The 18,364-nt window shown below is 41.5% G+C and overlaps 2 protein-coding genes across 2 annotated transcripts; one reads left to right on the top strand and one right to left on the bottom strand.

Moving 5' to 3' along the window:
• The first annotated feature begins 1,067 nt into the window (after positions 1–1,067).
• On the top strand, positions 1,068–11,703 carry LOC141804545 (uncharacterized). Its single transcript, XM_074689017.1, has 17 exons — positions 1,068–1,230; positions 1,313–1,576; positions 1,672–1,935; positions 3,843–4,100; positions 4,192–4,452; positions 5,067–5,324; positions 5,412–5,675; positions 5,978–6,235; positions 6,977–7,240; positions 7,323–7,586; positions 7,707–7,976; positions 8,090–8,350; positions 8,448–8,708; positions 8,791–9,081; positions 10,669–10,917; positions 10,990–11,043; positions 11,233–11,703. The coding sequence occupies exons 1-17, from the start codon at positions 1,170–1,172 to the stop codon at positions 11,511–11,513; spliced, it is 4,083 nt and encodes a 1,360-aa protein (XP_074545118.1). The 5' UTR covers positions 1,068–1,169; the 3' UTR covers positions 11,514–11,703.
• Positions 11,704–12,551: 848 nt separating this feature from the next.
• prpf38b (pre-mRNA processing factor 38B) lies at positions 12,552–18,114 on the bottom strand. Its single transcript, XM_074689388.1, has 6 exons — positions 17,695–18,114; positions 16,994–17,062; positions 16,586–16,737; positions 15,663–15,723; positions 14,241–14,476; positions 12,552–13,954 (listed from the first exon to the last, which is right to left on the bottom strand). The coding sequence occupies exons 1-6, from the start codon at positions 17,902–17,904 to the stop codon at positions 13,285–13,287; spliced, it is 1,398 nt and encodes a 465-aa protein (XP_074545489.1). The 5' UTR covers positions 17,905–18,114; the 3' UTR covers positions 12,552–13,284.
• Positions 18,115–18,364: the final 250 nt, after the last annotated feature.

Genomic DNA, 18,364 nt, shown 5'->3' with positions numbered 1-18,364 from the left:
ATTCTAATGCTTAAATTTGCCTGTTGCGCTTTTCACACAGACACATACTGCATACACTTCTATCTGTGTATGCATGATCCAACTGGACTTTACCTTTGATGTTTTCAATCAACACATTGATGAATAAGTGTTAGGCTCAAATAATAAACAGTTACAAAGGTGCAGCTAGATGAGTCATGTTTTTTGAACTCCACAGGACCCTGCAAAACAAGCAACATTGATGCTTTGATGGACTGTGAGGCCCGCTCTGCTACCATGTCCTGGCTGCCCAGCGTGGGAACACAGTACTATGTTACTGAGCTGACAGATTCATCAGGCTACACCATCAGCTGCATCACCAACAACACCCACTGTGCACTGCACTCCCTGCAGTGTGGAGAGGAGTACAACGTTACTGTGAAGGCTATGGGAGATACATGCAACAACACGGCTCAGATGGCCGGACACCTCACGACAGGTACAGTATGTTAACACAATGTGAACACAAACACTGATGACAGAGGGAAATGGTTGTCATGTGGATACAATCAGCTCTGCACCAAAAGAAAGCCAAATTCAAGCCAACTCATCTTGTTAATGTCATATTGAATGTAACTCCATGTTCCCTCCAGAGCCCTGTGCCCCCATGAATCTCTCTGTCTACTACAACGTGAGCTCAGCCAAGGTGATGTGGGCGGCAGGAAGAGGTGCCAGCTCCTACTCTGTTAAGGCTGTGACTGACCAGGGCTTAATGGCCACCTGTAACACCAACACCACCAGCTGCCACCTGAACGGCCTGCAGTGTGGTCAGATATACAATGTGACTGTGATGGCACGAAACCAAGCTTGTAACAACACTGTCACGTCCGAGTCTGTTCGCCTCATGACAGGTTTGTCACATAGTCAGGGATAAAAGTGTCACAAATTTCACTTCTCAGGCGTATCCTAATGTTAAAATATACTTTTTTCTTTCACTAACATCAGAACCCTGCCCACCAACCAACGTCCAAGCGAATATGGCATGTGAAAAACTTTCTGCTTCTGTTACATGGCAGCGGAGTGACCTCGCTTTGAGTTATGTTGCCTACTTTGACGATCAAAACGGCCACTTTGCTTGGTGTGATGCTTTACATCCAGACACTGTCTGTGTCGTCTCAGGACTGAAATGTGGCACCGTGTACAACGTCTGGATGAAGGCACTGGGACAGATGTATAATAGCTCTGCTAGTCCAGTGTTCTCTTTTACATCAGGTAACAACAAAGTCAGTGGATACTTCTTTTTTTCTCTACTGTAGGTCTTCAATTCATAAACCTATTTATGATCTTTCCCTAGCTCCTTGTCTGCCCAGAGAGGTGGAAGTGGAGGTGGACTGTAACTCTGACGGTGCTGCTGTTGTTTCCTGGAATGCAACCCACGGCCCAGCAAACTTCTCCCTGACAGCAATTGTCAGTGGAAGTCTTCAAACTCTTTGTGAGACTCAGCAGAACAGCTGCAATGTGACAGGTCTAAGCTGCGGTGAAACCTACAATCTCAGCCTCGCTGTCAGTAACACACAGTGCAGCCTCACTGTGCCAATGCACTCCAACCTCACCACACGTAAGCCCTGTGTTTACACTGCTTCCTCACAGCTGGCAACAGTAATTTTGTTTTCATTTGTTATTTAACGCTTGATGCTTCCCCATCTCTTTCAGGTCCTTGTCCTCCTCAACGTGTGGGTGTCGCTCTTCAGTGTGGTTCCCACACAGCGGTCTTATCCTGGGAGGAGAGATCTGATGTTGAACTGTATGTATGTAGGGCCATCAAGGCATCAGGAGAGGACGTGCAGCATCGTAACTCTACAAACAGTACCTGTCAGTTTTCCAGCCTGGAGTGTGGAGAAATGTACAACTTTACTGTGACAGCGCACAGTCAGAGCTGCAGGAGCCAGGCCAGCAGAACTGTGTTCGTCCAAACAGGTACTGAAGAAACTGAACATTTCTGAGAGCCTAAACTAGCAACAAAAACTTAAGTCTTAACAGATCTTACACATACATTTATATATTATCCCATTTTCTTTGATTTCTTAGTTCCCACGTTATTTTTTACGCAAGTTTTTAATAAAATATGATCAAAGGTGTGTTAATTTAAATGAGAAAACAGCATTATAAGTCATTACATGTAGATACAAGTCCACCTGCAGCAACATGTACGTACTGCTTTTCATATTCAGGCTTCAGTAACAGTTTGTTGTTCTCTAAGAACATTTTAGATCATATTATTATAAACATCACACAAGACTAGTTTTTCATTGTAGTGTCCAGGCTTAAACATATGATGAGCATTCTCTATGAAGCAGTTATTCTCTCATCAAATGGAGAAGCTCTTGACTAGGGATGCACCGATCTGATCCTGGTATCCAGTATCGGCCCTGATACAGCCCCTCAAAGCTGGATAGGGTATCGGTGGGAAAGGATCGGTCCAAGCTTGACACTCAGGCTAAATTATGATTTAGTCTACAAGGTATAAAGTTTTAAAATGAAATAGTCAATTCTGTAAATTCTGAAGCATTTTTTAACCAAACTGCTGTTTGGGGACCAGAAAAGTTGGACCGGTGCATCCCTACTCTTGACCATCAATGCCAGAAAAAAGTAGGAAATGTCTGTAGGGATGTATGCCCTTTACATTTGAAATGTTAATGTACCAATACCCAGTACCTGGCAATTGGTACCAATACTCATCGGTACCAATTTTCTAGTGATGTTCAATACCACTTTTTATGCAGACCGATACCAGTACGAGTACTCCTTCTTGAGTACTCACTGATATCGAGTACCGATACTACTAGTACTTACATAAAATTTAAATAAACAGTGACAGATCATTTTGATCAAAGACAGCACAGTTACTCTGCCATTAAGTCCAAATAAAACACAAAGACATTTCTCTGAGTTTAGTACTTTTTTGATCAATATTATAAAATAATATTCAAAGTGCACAATAACACTTACAACTGTCAGAGTTTACATTTTTTTAAGTAAACAAAAGTGCAAAATAAAAAAGTTTAACTGTTAACTCTTCCTGGTTTATTCATATTGTCTGAAAAGGACCTGGTGCACATTTACAGTGGTGTTAAACTGCAGCAATTAGCAGCATCTAGTGGCGAGGAGGACTTGCTCAATGTAAGATTTTTTTGCCTAGAGTATCTGCTGCTGGTATCTGCAGCCATCTCGCGTACAGATACCTTGAAAAAAGGCTGGTATGGGCCCCATACCAATGCCTGGTATTGGTATCTGGCCATCCCTACAGTTTTTGGTACTTTTTATGTGTTTATGTGGTAATAAATATTCATTTGTTTGATAATAAAATCCCCCCCAAAAAAATATTTAAAATATTTGTTTCTCAATATATGCTGTGTTCATGACCAGCATGGAAAATTGCCTACTCCTCCACTCTCTCACAGTTACAAGGATTCATTTGGGTGCCTAAACTTGGTGCCTTTTGGTTTTACATGAATCGGTACTCGGTACTAAAGACAGAATTTGGTCAGTTCCCGTAAAAGTACCTAAATCGATACCCATCCCTCAATGTCTGTCACAGTTGTCTAGCTTTTCAGATCCTGAAAGCTCTGGTTTTGTCTGACCAACAGACCATGTATCGAAAAAAAAACAGCCTTGAAATCCCCCAATATAAATAATGAAAACTATAGTTACTTTGCATTTTGTGCTTGGAAAAGTGTTGGTCCCCTGTAGTCTTTTGATATCACTCATAAGCCGACATGTGACAGCTCTATCTGTTAATGGAGTAAAGAAACTTTGAAACTCCACATGCCCTATGCCCCCCTGGTGGACTAGTACTCATGTCTGTGCTCTCTTGCTCCTCTCAGAGCCTTGCCAGCCTGTAATCAAGACTGCTCAGGCATCCTGTCAGAGTGAGGACGTCCAGATCTCCTGGCACCGAGCACCTGGAGTGGAGAATTACTTGATAACAGCAACAGGAAGCCTTGGATATGTTGAGAGCCACAATACAACCCAGACCTTCCTGCCAGCTGCTTTACCATGCGGACAGGTCTACAACATCACCGTACAAGGACGAGGCAGCGAGTGTGACAGCATCCCCAGCAGTCCTGCCTTTGTCAAAACAGGTACTGTCTTACAGCAAGTACACAAACACAATATCTCCATACACTTTTGCTGTTTTCTGAGCACACATTTACCTCCACACTCCACCTCTAGGTCCATGTGTCCCTCAGGATTTGACAACCTATGTGCAATGTGAGTTCAACATGGGCTCTGTCAGCTGGGGATCAGCTGATGGCGCTAAATCATATGAGGCTGTGGCAACAGGGCTTGATGGCCACACCCATCAGTGTCTCACCAACACCACCTCCTGCACCTGGAACGACCTGCACTGTGGGGAGGAGTACACTGTCGTAGTGAGGGCGAAGGGCCACAACTGCACCAGCCTGCCCAGCAACAGCACAGTCATCCATATGGGTATGATATACGCTGTGTGTTCAGTCAAGAGCTGTACAAAAAAAAAGGAAACACCACTTTATACTGTTATTTAGATTTATATAATCTATTAGAAAGTGTAACGGACATAATTTGGTTGAAACTATAGTTATACGACGGTCCTCTGTTTGTTTCAGTTTCTTTAACCTTTGTGTTGCTTCAGATGTTGAACAACAGAGGTGTCCAAGCGTTTTTTCACAGAGGTTGCCCAAATGAGACACAGACCTTTGAGGGGTTGCATGAAGCATGTGTGCAAGTATCACAAGTGTTTCATCTTCCCATAGAATTTGAAATTAAAGATCTGCAACATGCACATTTAAAAAATCTAATGCACAAAACCTCAAAATCTGTCAGAGTGGCATAATTCCCTTTTAAAGTAGCTTAAATAGCCAATCACAGTAAAGGATTTTGGGGTGTCCAATGAAATTAAAGGGGCAGTGCCACCCCTGGTCCCCCCTCTTGATACACCTCTTTCTGTTGGTTAATGCAAAGAGTAAAAAACGCAAAATTACACTTTTTCAAGAAGAATCACTGAAATTATCTGCACCATCATGATATCTGCCATTAAAAAAACACTATTTTCTTTTTCTGTCCAGATCCCTGTGTTCCAGGAGGTTTGGTCCCCACTGTGGATTGTGATATGAAGGTGGTTTCTCTGAGATGGACTGGAAACAACAGGACAAAGTCATACATGGTGTCTGCCGAGGGAGGAAACAACACCATTGGGCTCACCACTAATGACACCACTGCTCACTTCTCTGAGTTAACCTGCGGACAGAACTACAGTCTCACGGTCACACCTCACAGCCAGCACTGTCCTGGAGGCCCCAGTGAACCAGCATTTGTACAGACGTGTATGTCAAACACACAATTATTCAAACCACAATAAAAACATGAGCACAAAAAGATCCAAATTTCATCTCCACGTCTTTCCCTCTCAGGGCCGTGTCCACCTGCTGGAGTGTCTACCACGCAGGACTGTCTCTCAGGCACTGTTATGGTAAAATGGCAGGCAGGCGGGAATGAATCAGACAGCTTTACAGCCAACATGCAGACAGACACCGGCATCACAAAAATGTGCACGTCTGACTCTAATGGGTGCAGAGTGCATGGCCTGACCTGTGGGCAGAACTTCTCTGTGTCTGTCACAGCCTCTAACCAGCAGTGTAACGTCACCTCCAGTCAGAGCACAACACTGCAGTCAGGTGAGGTTTGAAAAAAGGGATGGATGAGGTTCAAATAACAAAACTGATCTCAGAATAATAGAAAGGGTGCTGGAAGTCTAAGATTTACTCCCACCAGTGTAACACTCTAAACTTAATATTAAAAGAGCATAAAAACTATGTGATTCTATTTGATCTTTATAACTGACAAAAGCTTCTTTTATACCTAGATATTTAAAGATTGTTGATGCATTTATTTCATTTTTAATAAAGGTGATATTTAAGCTGTTGGGTTATTTAAAAAAATGGACTAACATCCTTTATTGTCTGGCTCTTCTCCGCAGCGCCTTGTGTTCCCACTAATGTCTCAGTGCTGATGGACTGTAGCAGCAACTCTGCTGTTGTGTCCTGGTCTCCCAGTCGTGGTGCAGTTAAATACTCGGTGATAGCTTTCAGTAGTCATAGCAACGTCAGCTGCATGAGCTCTAACCTCAACTGTACTCTTGACAACCTCACCTGTGGCAGCAGTTACACTGTTGAGGTCGTTGCCATGGCAGACAACTGCTCCAGTGTCAGGAGCCAGGCTGTGATGTTCAACTCAGGTAAGAGATGAAACACCAACAACATTCAGTATTTCTGTGCCAGGCATGACAAACATTTTCTTCTTTTGAATTAAATTTGTTGTCTTACCTCTGTCAAGCCAGTGACATGATGGGGGTTTAGGGCCAGAGTGAAAAAATTAAAATAAATAAATAAATAGTTTGAGATTAAAGTTGTTATGCTACAAGGTTGTGGTGTTTTGAGATTAAAGTTGTATCAACTACTACTTAAAGGTAGGGTCTGCAGGAATTTTTGTTACTTGTTAGTAAACACAACATTCAAACTGGACTCCACCTTGGCTCAGAGCCAGCGTCAGCGCACACCCACAGCCTCTTACCGTGACAACAGCTGTTTTTCAAACCAACTACAATAGTAGTGCCTCCGATTTTGGTCGAAATTCAGTAAGTAGTAGTCAGTTTGTGAAAACAGGCGATCATACACAAACAAAACAAGAACAATGAAATACTTGAATTTCACAGAGTTCATTTATTGGACAAAGAAAATAACAGTGCACCGTAACAAAGTAAAGTCACATAGCAAATTTAATAGCTGTCCACAGTACCCATGCAAAAGATGGTAAATAAAAAAATGTCGTAATTAAATAAATAAATAAAACAAAAAAAAAGGCATACATTGAATAGATTAACCACCAATCTATGCAATGTATGCTCAATAAATAAAAATACAAACAAAAAAGGCATACAATGCATAGATTAACCACCGCGCTGTCTCTTCGTTCACAGCTCCGTGCCCTCCAGAAAATGTGACTGCCGAGGTCTCCTGCTGGTCCAACAACATGAATATTTCCTGGGATGCCATGAGGGAAGCAGACCACTACTTGGTCTCAATTGTTGCGGACCATGGAGGAAATAGGGAGTCATGCAACACAACGGAAACTATGTGTTCAATAAGCAATGTGACCTGCGGGAACACATTCAGGGTTCATGTCAGCTCTGTCAGAGACTCCTGCCGCAGCCGGCACAGTCAGACCCACAGCATCGAGTCAGGTGAGAAAGGATAAGAAGCACTAATATTTGTAATCATCCTACAATCCAGCGCAAATTTCCTCAAAATGATTTTTCTTTCCAGCTCCATGCCAGCCCAAAGGAATTAGAGGGAACCTCGACTGTGTGACCAATTCTGCCTGGATATCCTGGGACCCTGCTCCTGGAGCAGACAGTTACACAGTGTCAGCTGTAGGGGGAGACAACTATGAAGCTAACTGTACCACTTCCTCTAACACCACCTGTGAGGTTGAAGACCTGGCATGTGGTGTCCTTTATAACTTCAGTGTAACTGCTAAAAACAGCAAGTGTGAGAGCCAGCCCAGCACCACCATTGACCTACAGACAGGTAAGAGATCTGTGACTCGGCCAGATTATGCTCTGTTTATCTGTTAATATCCAAACCTGAATGAAACAGAACTTCCTGCGTGCCTTAAGTTGTGTTAAATATATCCGTCTTCTCTCTCAGCCCCATGCTCCCTCGCTGGTATCACAGCAGTGCCTCAGTGCCACAATTCCTCCATCCTGGTCATGTGGGATCTGATGGAGGGCGGCGAGGGAAGCACTGTGTATACTGCCACCGCAGAGGCAAGGGACCATACCTACCTGTCCTGTAACAGCACAGGAACAAGGTGCTACCTCCATGGAGCACGGTGTGACCTCCATTACACCATTATTGTGTCTGCTTCGTCAGACCAGTGCAGCAGCATGAGGAGTCCACCGTACAGAGTCAGCATGGGTACATGGACTGTTTATGTTTGCTTTCTTTTTTTAATTCAGAAAAAAATACCCAGCATTCATATACATTTTCTTCTAAGTCAATCACCTAACATCCTACTGGTGTCTTCACAGAGCCGTGTCCACCCAGGAACGTGATGGTGAACGCCTCCTGTGAGGACCACAGCGCACTGGTGTCCTGGAGCCCCTCTCCTGTTGCTAAAAAATACCATGTGGTGGCCACAAGTGCCAACGGAGATGTGCAAACTTGCAACTCTACTTTCACTAACTGCAGTTTAACAGAGCTCCTCTGTGACCAGCACTACACAGTGACTGTGACATCCTGTCATGAAAACTGCTCCAGCAAGGCCAGTCAGAACGTAACATTCATTACAGGTATGTGTCCTCAGATACAGCAGACTCATCACTGCATGTGCTGCACAGATGATGACCCAGCAGGACTAAAGAGAATATTATTTTGTTTTCTGTCCAGGTCCCTGCCAGCCAGATGGTCTCTCAGTCACACTCCACTGTAATAATCAGTCTGCGTGGCTGTCGTGGCATCCCAGAGACAACGCTGTAGATTACTTTGGCTTTGCCCAAGCTGAAAATGGAGACATGCTGTGGTGTCACAGCCCACTTCCTCACTGTGAAATCCAGAATCTTGACTGTGGAGCAGTTTATAATTTTTCTGTCCAAGCTTCAGACGGGACATGCAACAGCTCCTTCAGCACCCCGGTACAGGGTGGAGCAGGTACAGAGGCAGCATCTGGCTCTCTGAAGATATCAGTTTTATACATGGAACAAAACAGTAAACTGTCTTCTTCTGTCTATAGCACCCTGTCCTCCTGACAACATTGAGGTTTGTCTGTTTCCAATGCAAATGGAAGTCCAGGTGATGTTCTTCAGTTGGACCACGGTCCCATGCAACAACACCGAGTACCAGCTCCAGTTGACAGGAAATCTGCTGGGAGACAACCAAGCCCAGTTTGATCTATCATCCTACTGGACGAGCGTGACGTTCTACGAGATCCCCCTTCCTTGTGGTTCAGAGTATACTGCTACAGTGAAGTGCAGGAGCAACGGGGTTACAGGTGACCCCTCTGTGCCTCTGAATGGAACAACAGGTAGACCACAGTAACTTAAGCTAATGGTTACATACCTTTTTGACAGACAATATGGTACTTAGTATTGATTTGTGGTAAAAATTTTGAAATGGTGTGAGTCCAGTTTTGAGACAGTGGTCCCAAAGCACAAAAATGTAAAAGGTCTCTCTTCTACTGACGAAGAGATTACCTGTTTGTTAAACTTATGCCACTTTAGGAACAGGTTCGTTGATTATATACAGTTGGATCCAGATTAGCGTTTGCATTTTGCCTGAGATTTGTTTGAAGTTGTTTTTGTCCTTACATGGTTTAGTCTGTGTCCTTTCGAGGTACTTTGGGGGTCATCAATGTTGTCTTTGTTCACTTTTTGGATGTTACAGATGTTTGTTGTAATCCTTTGATGTCACCTTGGAGATTTATTCTGTTTTTGTTTCTTGAAGTTTAGTTAGATCTTTGTAGTTTTTTGATGATATTTTCTGGTTACTTTAGTCTCTAATGTATATTTTTTGGTTTTGTTTGCGGTTATTTTACCTCTTTAGGTAACGCTTTATATTAAGGTCCTGTAATAAGCATTAATAAGACCTTTGTAAGTACTTATAAGATGCTTATTAACATTATTATTTGTTTATAAGACTATATAACTGCTTAATAAGTGTTTAATAAGGTCATTGTAATAGTGAATACAAGACAACTTAATCTATAAGGTATATGGAACCTAACCCTAACCCTCTTTGTTTTTTGTCTTCTGCTTTTGTCTCTCATGAGCCCTACCCCAGCCCTTCCCCTAAACCTAACCATTCAGGGCCCCATGCCTAACCCTTACAATGACCTTACTAAACACTTAATTAGCAGTTATATAGTCTTAGAAACAAATAATGTGAATAAGCATCTTATAAGTACTTACAAAGGTCTTATTGATGCTTATTACAGGACCTTAATATAAAGCGATACCCCTCTTTATCTCTTTAAAGTCAAACTTTTTCTTTTCAAGGTTGTTTTGTGCCTTCTGCATTCACTTTAGATCATCCGTAGCAATATCATGTTTGTGGCTTTTTGGTGTCTCATTGTAGTCAGCCTTTAAATATTGTGACTGTTTTCTTGATTTGTTGCAAGTTCAAATGACTCAGACTTTCAAATAGGTTTTTGTTGTTTTTTTTTTCTATGAGAGGATAGTCATTTGATGAGCTACACATAGATTTCAAATGGTGAAAATGGGTAAAAATCTTGAAGAACTATTGCCACACATACTTCAAAGGTTTTTGGAAACGAGTTTTGACAGGTTGCTAGTTTAGCTCGGTTAACAGGTGCCCCATGTACAGAGCCTTTGTTGGAGGGGTCATGGGACAGAGACCTGGTTCCAACATGAGTTTCTGTATAGCTTCTCCCACTTTTTGCTCCTCTGTTTCTTGTCTCTCCATGTTCTTCGAAACCTGAAACCCCAAATCAATTTGTTGTTTTCTTTTTAAGCCACTGGGTCCAACATAAGTTACAGTATTATTTTAATTAATCTTAAGACTGTGTTCGTCAAAATTAAGTTTCTAGCAACCCTCTCACACACATTTTTGACTTTCCTTGTCTGAATGCTGATGCTAGTTTGTCTTCTTTCAGCTCCTTGTCCACCATCAGGAGTCATATACAGTGGTAATAGCTCCTTCGCCACCATCTCATGGAACGCCTCCGTATTTGCCACCAAATACATGTTGTTTGACAGCAGTGTCACTCCAAACATCCTGCTTTGCAACACTTCAGCGCTGTCGTGTTCTCTGTCAAACATTGCTAATGCTAACCTGGTGATCAGATCCAGCAACCCAGCTGGAGAGAGTGAGGCAATAAGTGTCACAAATGGTCAAAACTCAGGTAGATACCTCTTTTATTTCACATTTTAATATAAAAAAAGAAAATTTAATGAACTAAGCTTTCTCCCTTCAGTTGTAAGCCAGGGACGTCGGAGGAGAGATCTTGATGAACAAATACCAGATAATGGTAACATTTTATTTTTAAGAGCAGATGTGAATGTAATGGGTCTCAGACCATACAGTTTATTATTTTACACATAGCTACATGTGGCTGAAATGAAGTAAAATTTAAATTTTACAATCAACAAAATACTTCTTTATTTTTCAGACAAGTTACAAGTGTGTTATCATGTAATTATGTAATGTTTCATCACAGGCCTCTCAGCTCCCCTCCTGCATGTCACACGCGTGACATCAACAGAGTATTTCATTGAATGGCCTCCAGTGGAAGCTGCTGCCTATTACAGTCTCCTGATCAGGAAGCAGGATCCCTCCAATGAGTCTCAGGAGCTGACGGTGTATGGTGAGAGAATCTTCGTGGACGAACTGAGCCCAAACTTGGTCTATTGTTTCTCTTTGTCGGCTCAGAACTCTGAAATAAGTGGACCAGAGTCGTTGCCTGTGTGTGTGCACACTGGGCAAGGGTTTGTACAGTAGAAAGGTAGAAAAACTACTCTGCACGTATCTCCCATTAAAATGTGATTAAAGTGGCAGCACCACTGACAAATCTCTCACTGTTACTCATTTACAGTAGCTGGAAAGCTGGTAGGACATGGGATTCATCAGGTCTGTTTATTGTTAGCTGTAGTCATGATATTAACACAAATAAGGACACTTCCAGAATAAAAGCCCAAAGGTTTCTTTAGATTGATGTGTTCATGTAAAAAAAAAAAAAAAAAGGTTTGATGAGGTTCTTTGTTTTCTGTGGGATGAGGTATATTTTATCTTAATTCTTCTTGTTTATTTTTATATTTCAACTCTTGTAAATACTATTCTAGTCAACTTAAAAGGTAATAATATATCAAGATGTGTTTAATATGTCAAGACTTTGTACTTTCGTGTCATTTCTGGATGTGTATTTAATATGGATAATTATTGTCAGACTTCATTTAAATAAAACTATTAGAAATACCCTCTGCATCAAGTCTTCATTACATCAACTGATTTACTTAAATGTCTAAATAGTACATGTAGGATATTTTCACACCCTTCTCAGGGTATATGCTAAAATCCTGAGGTTGATTTCTATACCTTTTTGAGACTTTTTCAAAAACCTTTAAAAAAGTTTTAAGACTTTATCGCAACTTTCAGTTGTTGTTGGCATCCACTTTTTATCAGTTCTAGTTAACATTTTAAAAAAATTTATATAAGCTACGGAGGAATAAAGCTTGAAAGAACAAATGACACTAAAGGCAGGTTTATCGACACTCCCACAAGAAACAGCAGTTATTGAATGTTTAATGTCCCAATCAGGGGACAGTTGCAAGGAGGAAAATAAATATTCATGGATATTTTTTGGGTCAAAGCTTGAATACCTATGAAACTTAATACCTTATAAAACCACAATTAAGACTTTTTAATACTTTTTAAGGCCCTTAATTTTCCCAAAATTGATTTATCAACTTTTAATACTTTTTAAGACCCTGCGGACACCCTGCTTCTATACAAAACAAGACAAAAGTTTGTTTGTAAAAGTGTTTTATTAGAAAATAAATGCAACAGAGCAATAACCCAAACACAGCACAAGCAAGGCTCAGTGTGTGTGGTAAAAAAAAAAAAATCACCCTTTGCAGACTGCCCTTTGGAGGGTTAATACATTCCCAGGCTGCCTAAACACAATAGTGGACAGAGCTGCTTCATGCAGAGGAGAACCAATGTAAACCCATGCCTCTGCTACACTCACACTGACACCTGACCTGTTTTCACCCTTCAAACATTCCTAACCAGGAGAGAAGACAAAGAAGTCGATGACTGAAGAAAGTCTGGATATATGCATTGGCTTTGTACCGGCTGAAAAATATGGTTATTCTTTATAAATAACATTAAAAAATACGAAAGAGATTTGTTGAGTGTCTGCACCAACTGGCCTCAACCCAACAAGAAGCAACTCTGGCAACTCCATGTGTAAATGCAGCCGCTGAAACAGTATGTACAGACCCACATCTTTCTGGGACAAAAGAACCATATAAAATTAAAATGCCATTTTTTTCCACTTTCATATTCAAAGTGAAGACTAACAATGGTCTATTGGAGGATGTAAAAGGCAGAGAAACATAAAGCAACATTACATTGGCCAAAGACAAATATTCCAGCAGTCTGGAGTGCTGACATTCCTTCCGTTTAGCACATGTGACGAACCAGACAGCTGGGTAAAAAAGGGATGAGAAACCAGAGGAGCAGGAGGGGTAATATTGCTGCTAGGTGACATTTACTCAGTGCTATGACTCCTTCTGCGTTCACTGTGTCTACTATGGTCGTTACTGGACTCCCGCTGATGATGGCTCCTCTCTTTGCTGCCACTGCGTTTGTGAGAGCGCTGTTCTCCGTCTTTCTCCCTGTCTCTGTCGTGGCTGCGATCTCCTTTCCTGCTCTTCTCCTCCACCCCGCTCTTGTGCCTCCTCTCCCTGCTTCGACTCCGGCTCGACCTTTTGGCCTTCCTCTCGTCTCTGTATCTGTCCCTGTCGTCTTTATGCCTCTTGTCGTCAGTCTCTCCCCTGTTCTTTTTATCCCTGGACCTCTCCCTCTCTGTGCCTCTATCTTTGTGGTGCTCCCTGTCCTTCCTCCTGCTCCTGTCATCACCGCCATCTCTGTCCTTGTCTCTACGTTCGCTCCTTCGTTCCCGGCTGCCGCTGCGACTTCTTTTGCGTTCTCGCCGTTCTTGGTTCCTGTCTGTGCTGCGGGAGCGCCGCCTCTCCCTGTCCCCCCGGTCCCCCCTATCCCTATCTCGGTCCCTGCCCTCCCTCTCCTTCCTCTGACGGTCCCGCTCCCTCTCCAGCTCTCGGTCGAAGCTGGGTCCGTGGCGGTCTCTCTCACGGTGGTGGCTCCTGCTCCTTGACCGTTTGGGTGACCTTTTGGGGCTGGGAGTTCTTCTGGGTGACCTGGGAAGAAATATATTGTTAGCATTTAGCAAAAACATTCTCCAGTTCATTAAATTATGGGCTACTTCCTTTCCTATTATTGATTTTAAAAACAACAACAAAATGTAGTCGATCACTTTTGGCTAATGCCCAGAATACAGGCTCATCTCCCTTTTAGTTCCTCACCTGTTTCCTGAAAGCCTTTGCAGTGATTCATACTCATGACTGACATTTGTTACAAAAGAAGCAATACGTCCTTGATAAAACTTGCTATGAGCTAAATGGTTTGAATCATTCACTGTGTTACCTTGAGCGGCGTCTTTCTCCTTGCTTCCCGGGCTCTGTGTAAGCGGCTTCTTCCTCCTGTGGCTCTTTCTGCGCAACTTTACGGGGTCTAGCCTTCATCTGCTGATCTATAGCCTTTTGGACAGGCACCGGGATGCGAGGGAACAGAGTGGAAAACCACTCCAGTTTGGTCAAAAAGGAGCGCAACATCTCTCCGACTGTCATCACACAGCCACCTCCTGCCTTCACGTCGAGCTCCTGAAGTCAAAACATGGAGAGATCCAAAGAAAACTCAGTTAGCACCACGAGCAGGTGTCAAGTAAATCTTTTCACCTCTAAAATCTTAAGTTAAATTAAAACAAATTGTGATGACCAAGTACTGAACCTTCACCTCTGTTCATCTAGCTTAATATCTCATATCAATCAAATATGTCTGGCTTTAGTTTGTAATTCTATCAAGTGGAAACAAATCTATCAGTATCACAAAAAAAAGTCTCATCTAAACTGGCAGGGCAGCTCCTGTGGTCTGTAGTTACCATGTGGACTTAAATTAATGGAAAAAAGTCTTTCAGCTTTCCTTCACTTCCTCTGCTGGAAAGGTTATAAAAGAGGTGGCCTGTCTTATTAAGGTTTTGGAAACGAAGGAAGGATGTGCCAGAAGGACAAAGAGAGAGAGGGGGGCTGTTATCTTTTGCCTACAGTTTCTAAACAGCACAATGCGAGCTGTTCAGGAGGCTGTAACAGAGTATAAAAGTTGCCCACAGTGTAAGCACAGACTGGAGCAGGGTTTAAGAGCACACCAGTTGAAGAGTTGTCAAATTTATATGATAAGGAACAGCTGCTTTGCACTCACACACGCAAACCAACAGTGCTGAGATACATTTTCCAATTCACCTGCTGCACAATGGGCATCTGAAGAAAAAAACAGGGCAATTAACCATTTGTGTAGGATTTCATATGATCAATTCAAATGCAACAGAACATTATGAGAGGCCTGGTTGCACAGTCTGGGATCATGCTTAAAAATATATATAGAGAATAGATGAATACTGTCTTAAGTCAACATGTGTTCTTAATTTGTGCATGTCCATTTAAATGTGTTTCTGTATTAACACGTAAATAACTCTTTCTTATCCCAAGTTCAGTTTTGTGCAACAAGTCCTGATTAAAACACAGGCATGCCTTACAAAAGACTGAATGATTTACTCAGCGCGTATAAGGTACTTACCCTGTTAAAAAAAAAAAAAATCAGCAGCAGAGCAAGTGATATCGCTACTCAGGTTTGGAGGGAAAAACTTTAGGAAAATTAAGCCAAATGAAGACAAAGGTGAAAAATCAGCTATGAGCATCACAAGGGAGGGGGACTGACAACTTTTAGTGTGTAGTTTGTAATTTTATGTTAAGTAGAGAAAGAAACATCAAATTATTACCCGAAGTGACATACCTCCTCATCATCCAGGAAACCATCGTACCAGTCAATCAAATCTGCTGGAGGCTGAGTGTATCTGAAAACAGAGAAAACGTTTGTTTTCTGTAGGACACCAGATTAGATATGCACAGAATTTAACTTTATATCCATGAACCTTTTGTATGTATCAGACACTGGCAAAGTATGAATCACAAGCTCTGAAATTTTATACGTCATGTAATTTACAGGGATCCTACACCAAATTACGGTAAACTTAGTGTCTTCAAAATGCACACAGGTTAATTCCCCATCAAAAAGGTTTTTTTTAACAATGAAGTAATAATGAGTGATTAACACTAGAGCTGAAAGGATTCCTTGAATGATTTGAGGTACACGATTACAAAAATAAATCAAGTAAGTTTCTCTGCCTCGAGGAATCGTTTAATTTTAAAAAGATCAAAGAGTGGTATTTCAAATAGAGCTGAGACCATATTAAGAGAGTTTTCAGACCACTCAAGCTACCTCTTATACAAAATAGCAACTAGCAATTAATCTAGCTTCTTTGCTGGAGTTTGGAGACTAATGGGTCATTCTACGAAACGGGTGCCATTTGGGTCCGCAACATTTGATGAGATGTACAAAGCACAAAAACTGTGTCAAAGTGTGTTTACAGATTTTGGAGCTACCAAAGCAAGTGCTCTTATTGACATGCTGTATCAGACAATTCTATTTCTTAAAGAGAAAAATTTTCATTTTAAAATTAACGGCTCTTAAACTAAACAAAAATGCATTTTATCCGATTACTCGATTAATCGATGGGATTTTCAGTAGAATACTCGAATACTAAAATATTCAATAGCTGCAGCCCTAATTAACACTAACGTTTGTTAATCTAATATTAATGATTAAGTTTAATCAATGATGGTGGTCAATTCAGGCAAGCACACTTAGAACTTTACCTTATGTACATGAAGCCAAGAGCTCTGATGTACGGAGAGTCTGTGTGAGTGATCAGACCCATCAGCTGTTTGCGGGTAAGCTTGAGGGTAAAGAGTTTATATAGAAGACAGAAAGCAGTAGACACTATACCACCAGTCCCAACTCCTCGCACCTGTAAAAAAGAAGGACGAAACCATTTTAATGCAACTAATAATTGACTATTATCCACAGGAAACCTCTCAGTGGTGACTGACCTTTCAAAAACGACCATCAACTAATATGGTGTCATAGTGTAATTATTTATTTAAGTGTGTAAATATGTCATAGATTAAAAATCAGTTTTCACAGATAGACAATCTGTTTTAAAGAGTTTGGGGTAGCAGGAGGGAATAGATGGGGAGTATAAAAAGGACGTACTTCCCACTTACCCCTCCGCACATTCCAGTCTGACCTGCAGTCTTTCGGCTTCCCTTTTCCCAAGGCTCAACATGAGTCACCTGTAAGCACATAAAAACAATACTTAGCTACAAACAACTGTTTACACGCACAAACACGTACCGGCTCGAATTTAACTCCTCTGACTTTCTGAACAACAAGCAACATACTGCTAATCCCAACCTCCCTGGTGACGTAACGTTATGTCAGAGGCTTTATGAGAAATGCGGAGACTGTCATGGATGTTCCCTATTTAGATTGTAGATATAATGTCCATTGATAGGATAAGGAGACCTGAGTTTTTCCACAACGCCAACTAATATTAACATTTCCCTAATTATATGGAACAATGTAATTACTCTTTTATTCGTTAATCAGACGTTACGGTAAATATTGATGTTAACAGTCTACTATCGACACCATGTTTGATTTAGCTCAATCGCTAATGTGATGTAGCTAACTCAAGAGTTGACGTTAGTTCGCGTTTTTATCAATTAGAAACACAAAAAATACTTCATACGTGATGAAATAGTTGAATGAATAAGCCTCATGTAGTGTTTTCTCCCACTGGGGTTTTCTAGTCCCAAGTCTTCTTGTTCAACGGCTGAAGTACACTACCACCATAATAAAAAGGCTTGCTTGCCTAGACATCACTTATACAGTTAGCATGCGGTTTAGCATTTGCTAATGTTACCTTGAAGTAGATTTCGTCCACCACTTCGTGATAGGTCTTAAGTTCATAAAGCTGTACTTTGAAATACGGCGAAGACAGAACATTTGTAAGAATCATGGGATTAAGGTTCATAGTCTTTTCGTTACCCCATAGGGGCAATACATTTCCATGTTTTCCAGTTGCAGGCTTGCTAACGGCCTGTGTTGGTAGCTGATTTCCGATGTTAGCCATGTTAGCCGAAGCCCACGCCACTAACTTAATTTACAGTAAGAATATTTCCGATTACAGCTCCATCAATAAAAGATATCGTAGGTTCGATCGATAACAACTCCGTTCGTTGGGTAGTTTGTTCTTTTTGGTAAAATGAATGAAAAAACTTCCCGCCGTCGTCTATCGCCGTTGCCAGGTGGAAACTGAACAGTTAAGTGAGCGAAATGTCTAATGTGACCTGACGGCAGCAAACCACCATTTCCGCTTTAAAATAAAAGCATACAAACAAACTTGCTGAAGTTAAATTTCACAAGTTTTTTTATATATACACATAAGGTTTCTGATCAGAAATACGCACATTTCAGATATACCGTTTGCTCATTCCTCAAGAAACGTACCGTTTTTTTTGTAAACGTTTCCTTTTTCATGAGAAGCAGGTATTTACTGTGAAATGTTTCATCACCAGAACCGGAAGTGGCAC

This window comes from Halichoeres trimaculatus, unplaced genomic scaffold (genome assembly GCF_033239565.1).
Source record: "Halichoeres trimaculatus isolate MK-OKI-2021-1 unplaced genomic scaffold, fHalTri1.1 fHalTri1_scaffold_15, whole genome shotgun sequence".
Taxonomy (NCBI): Eukaryota; Metazoa; Chordata; class Actinopteri; order Labriformes; family Labridae; genus Halichoeres; species Halichoeres trimaculatus.
Note: the sequence above shows the minus strand (reverse complement) of the source record. Positions and strands in the feature narration are given on the sequence as shown.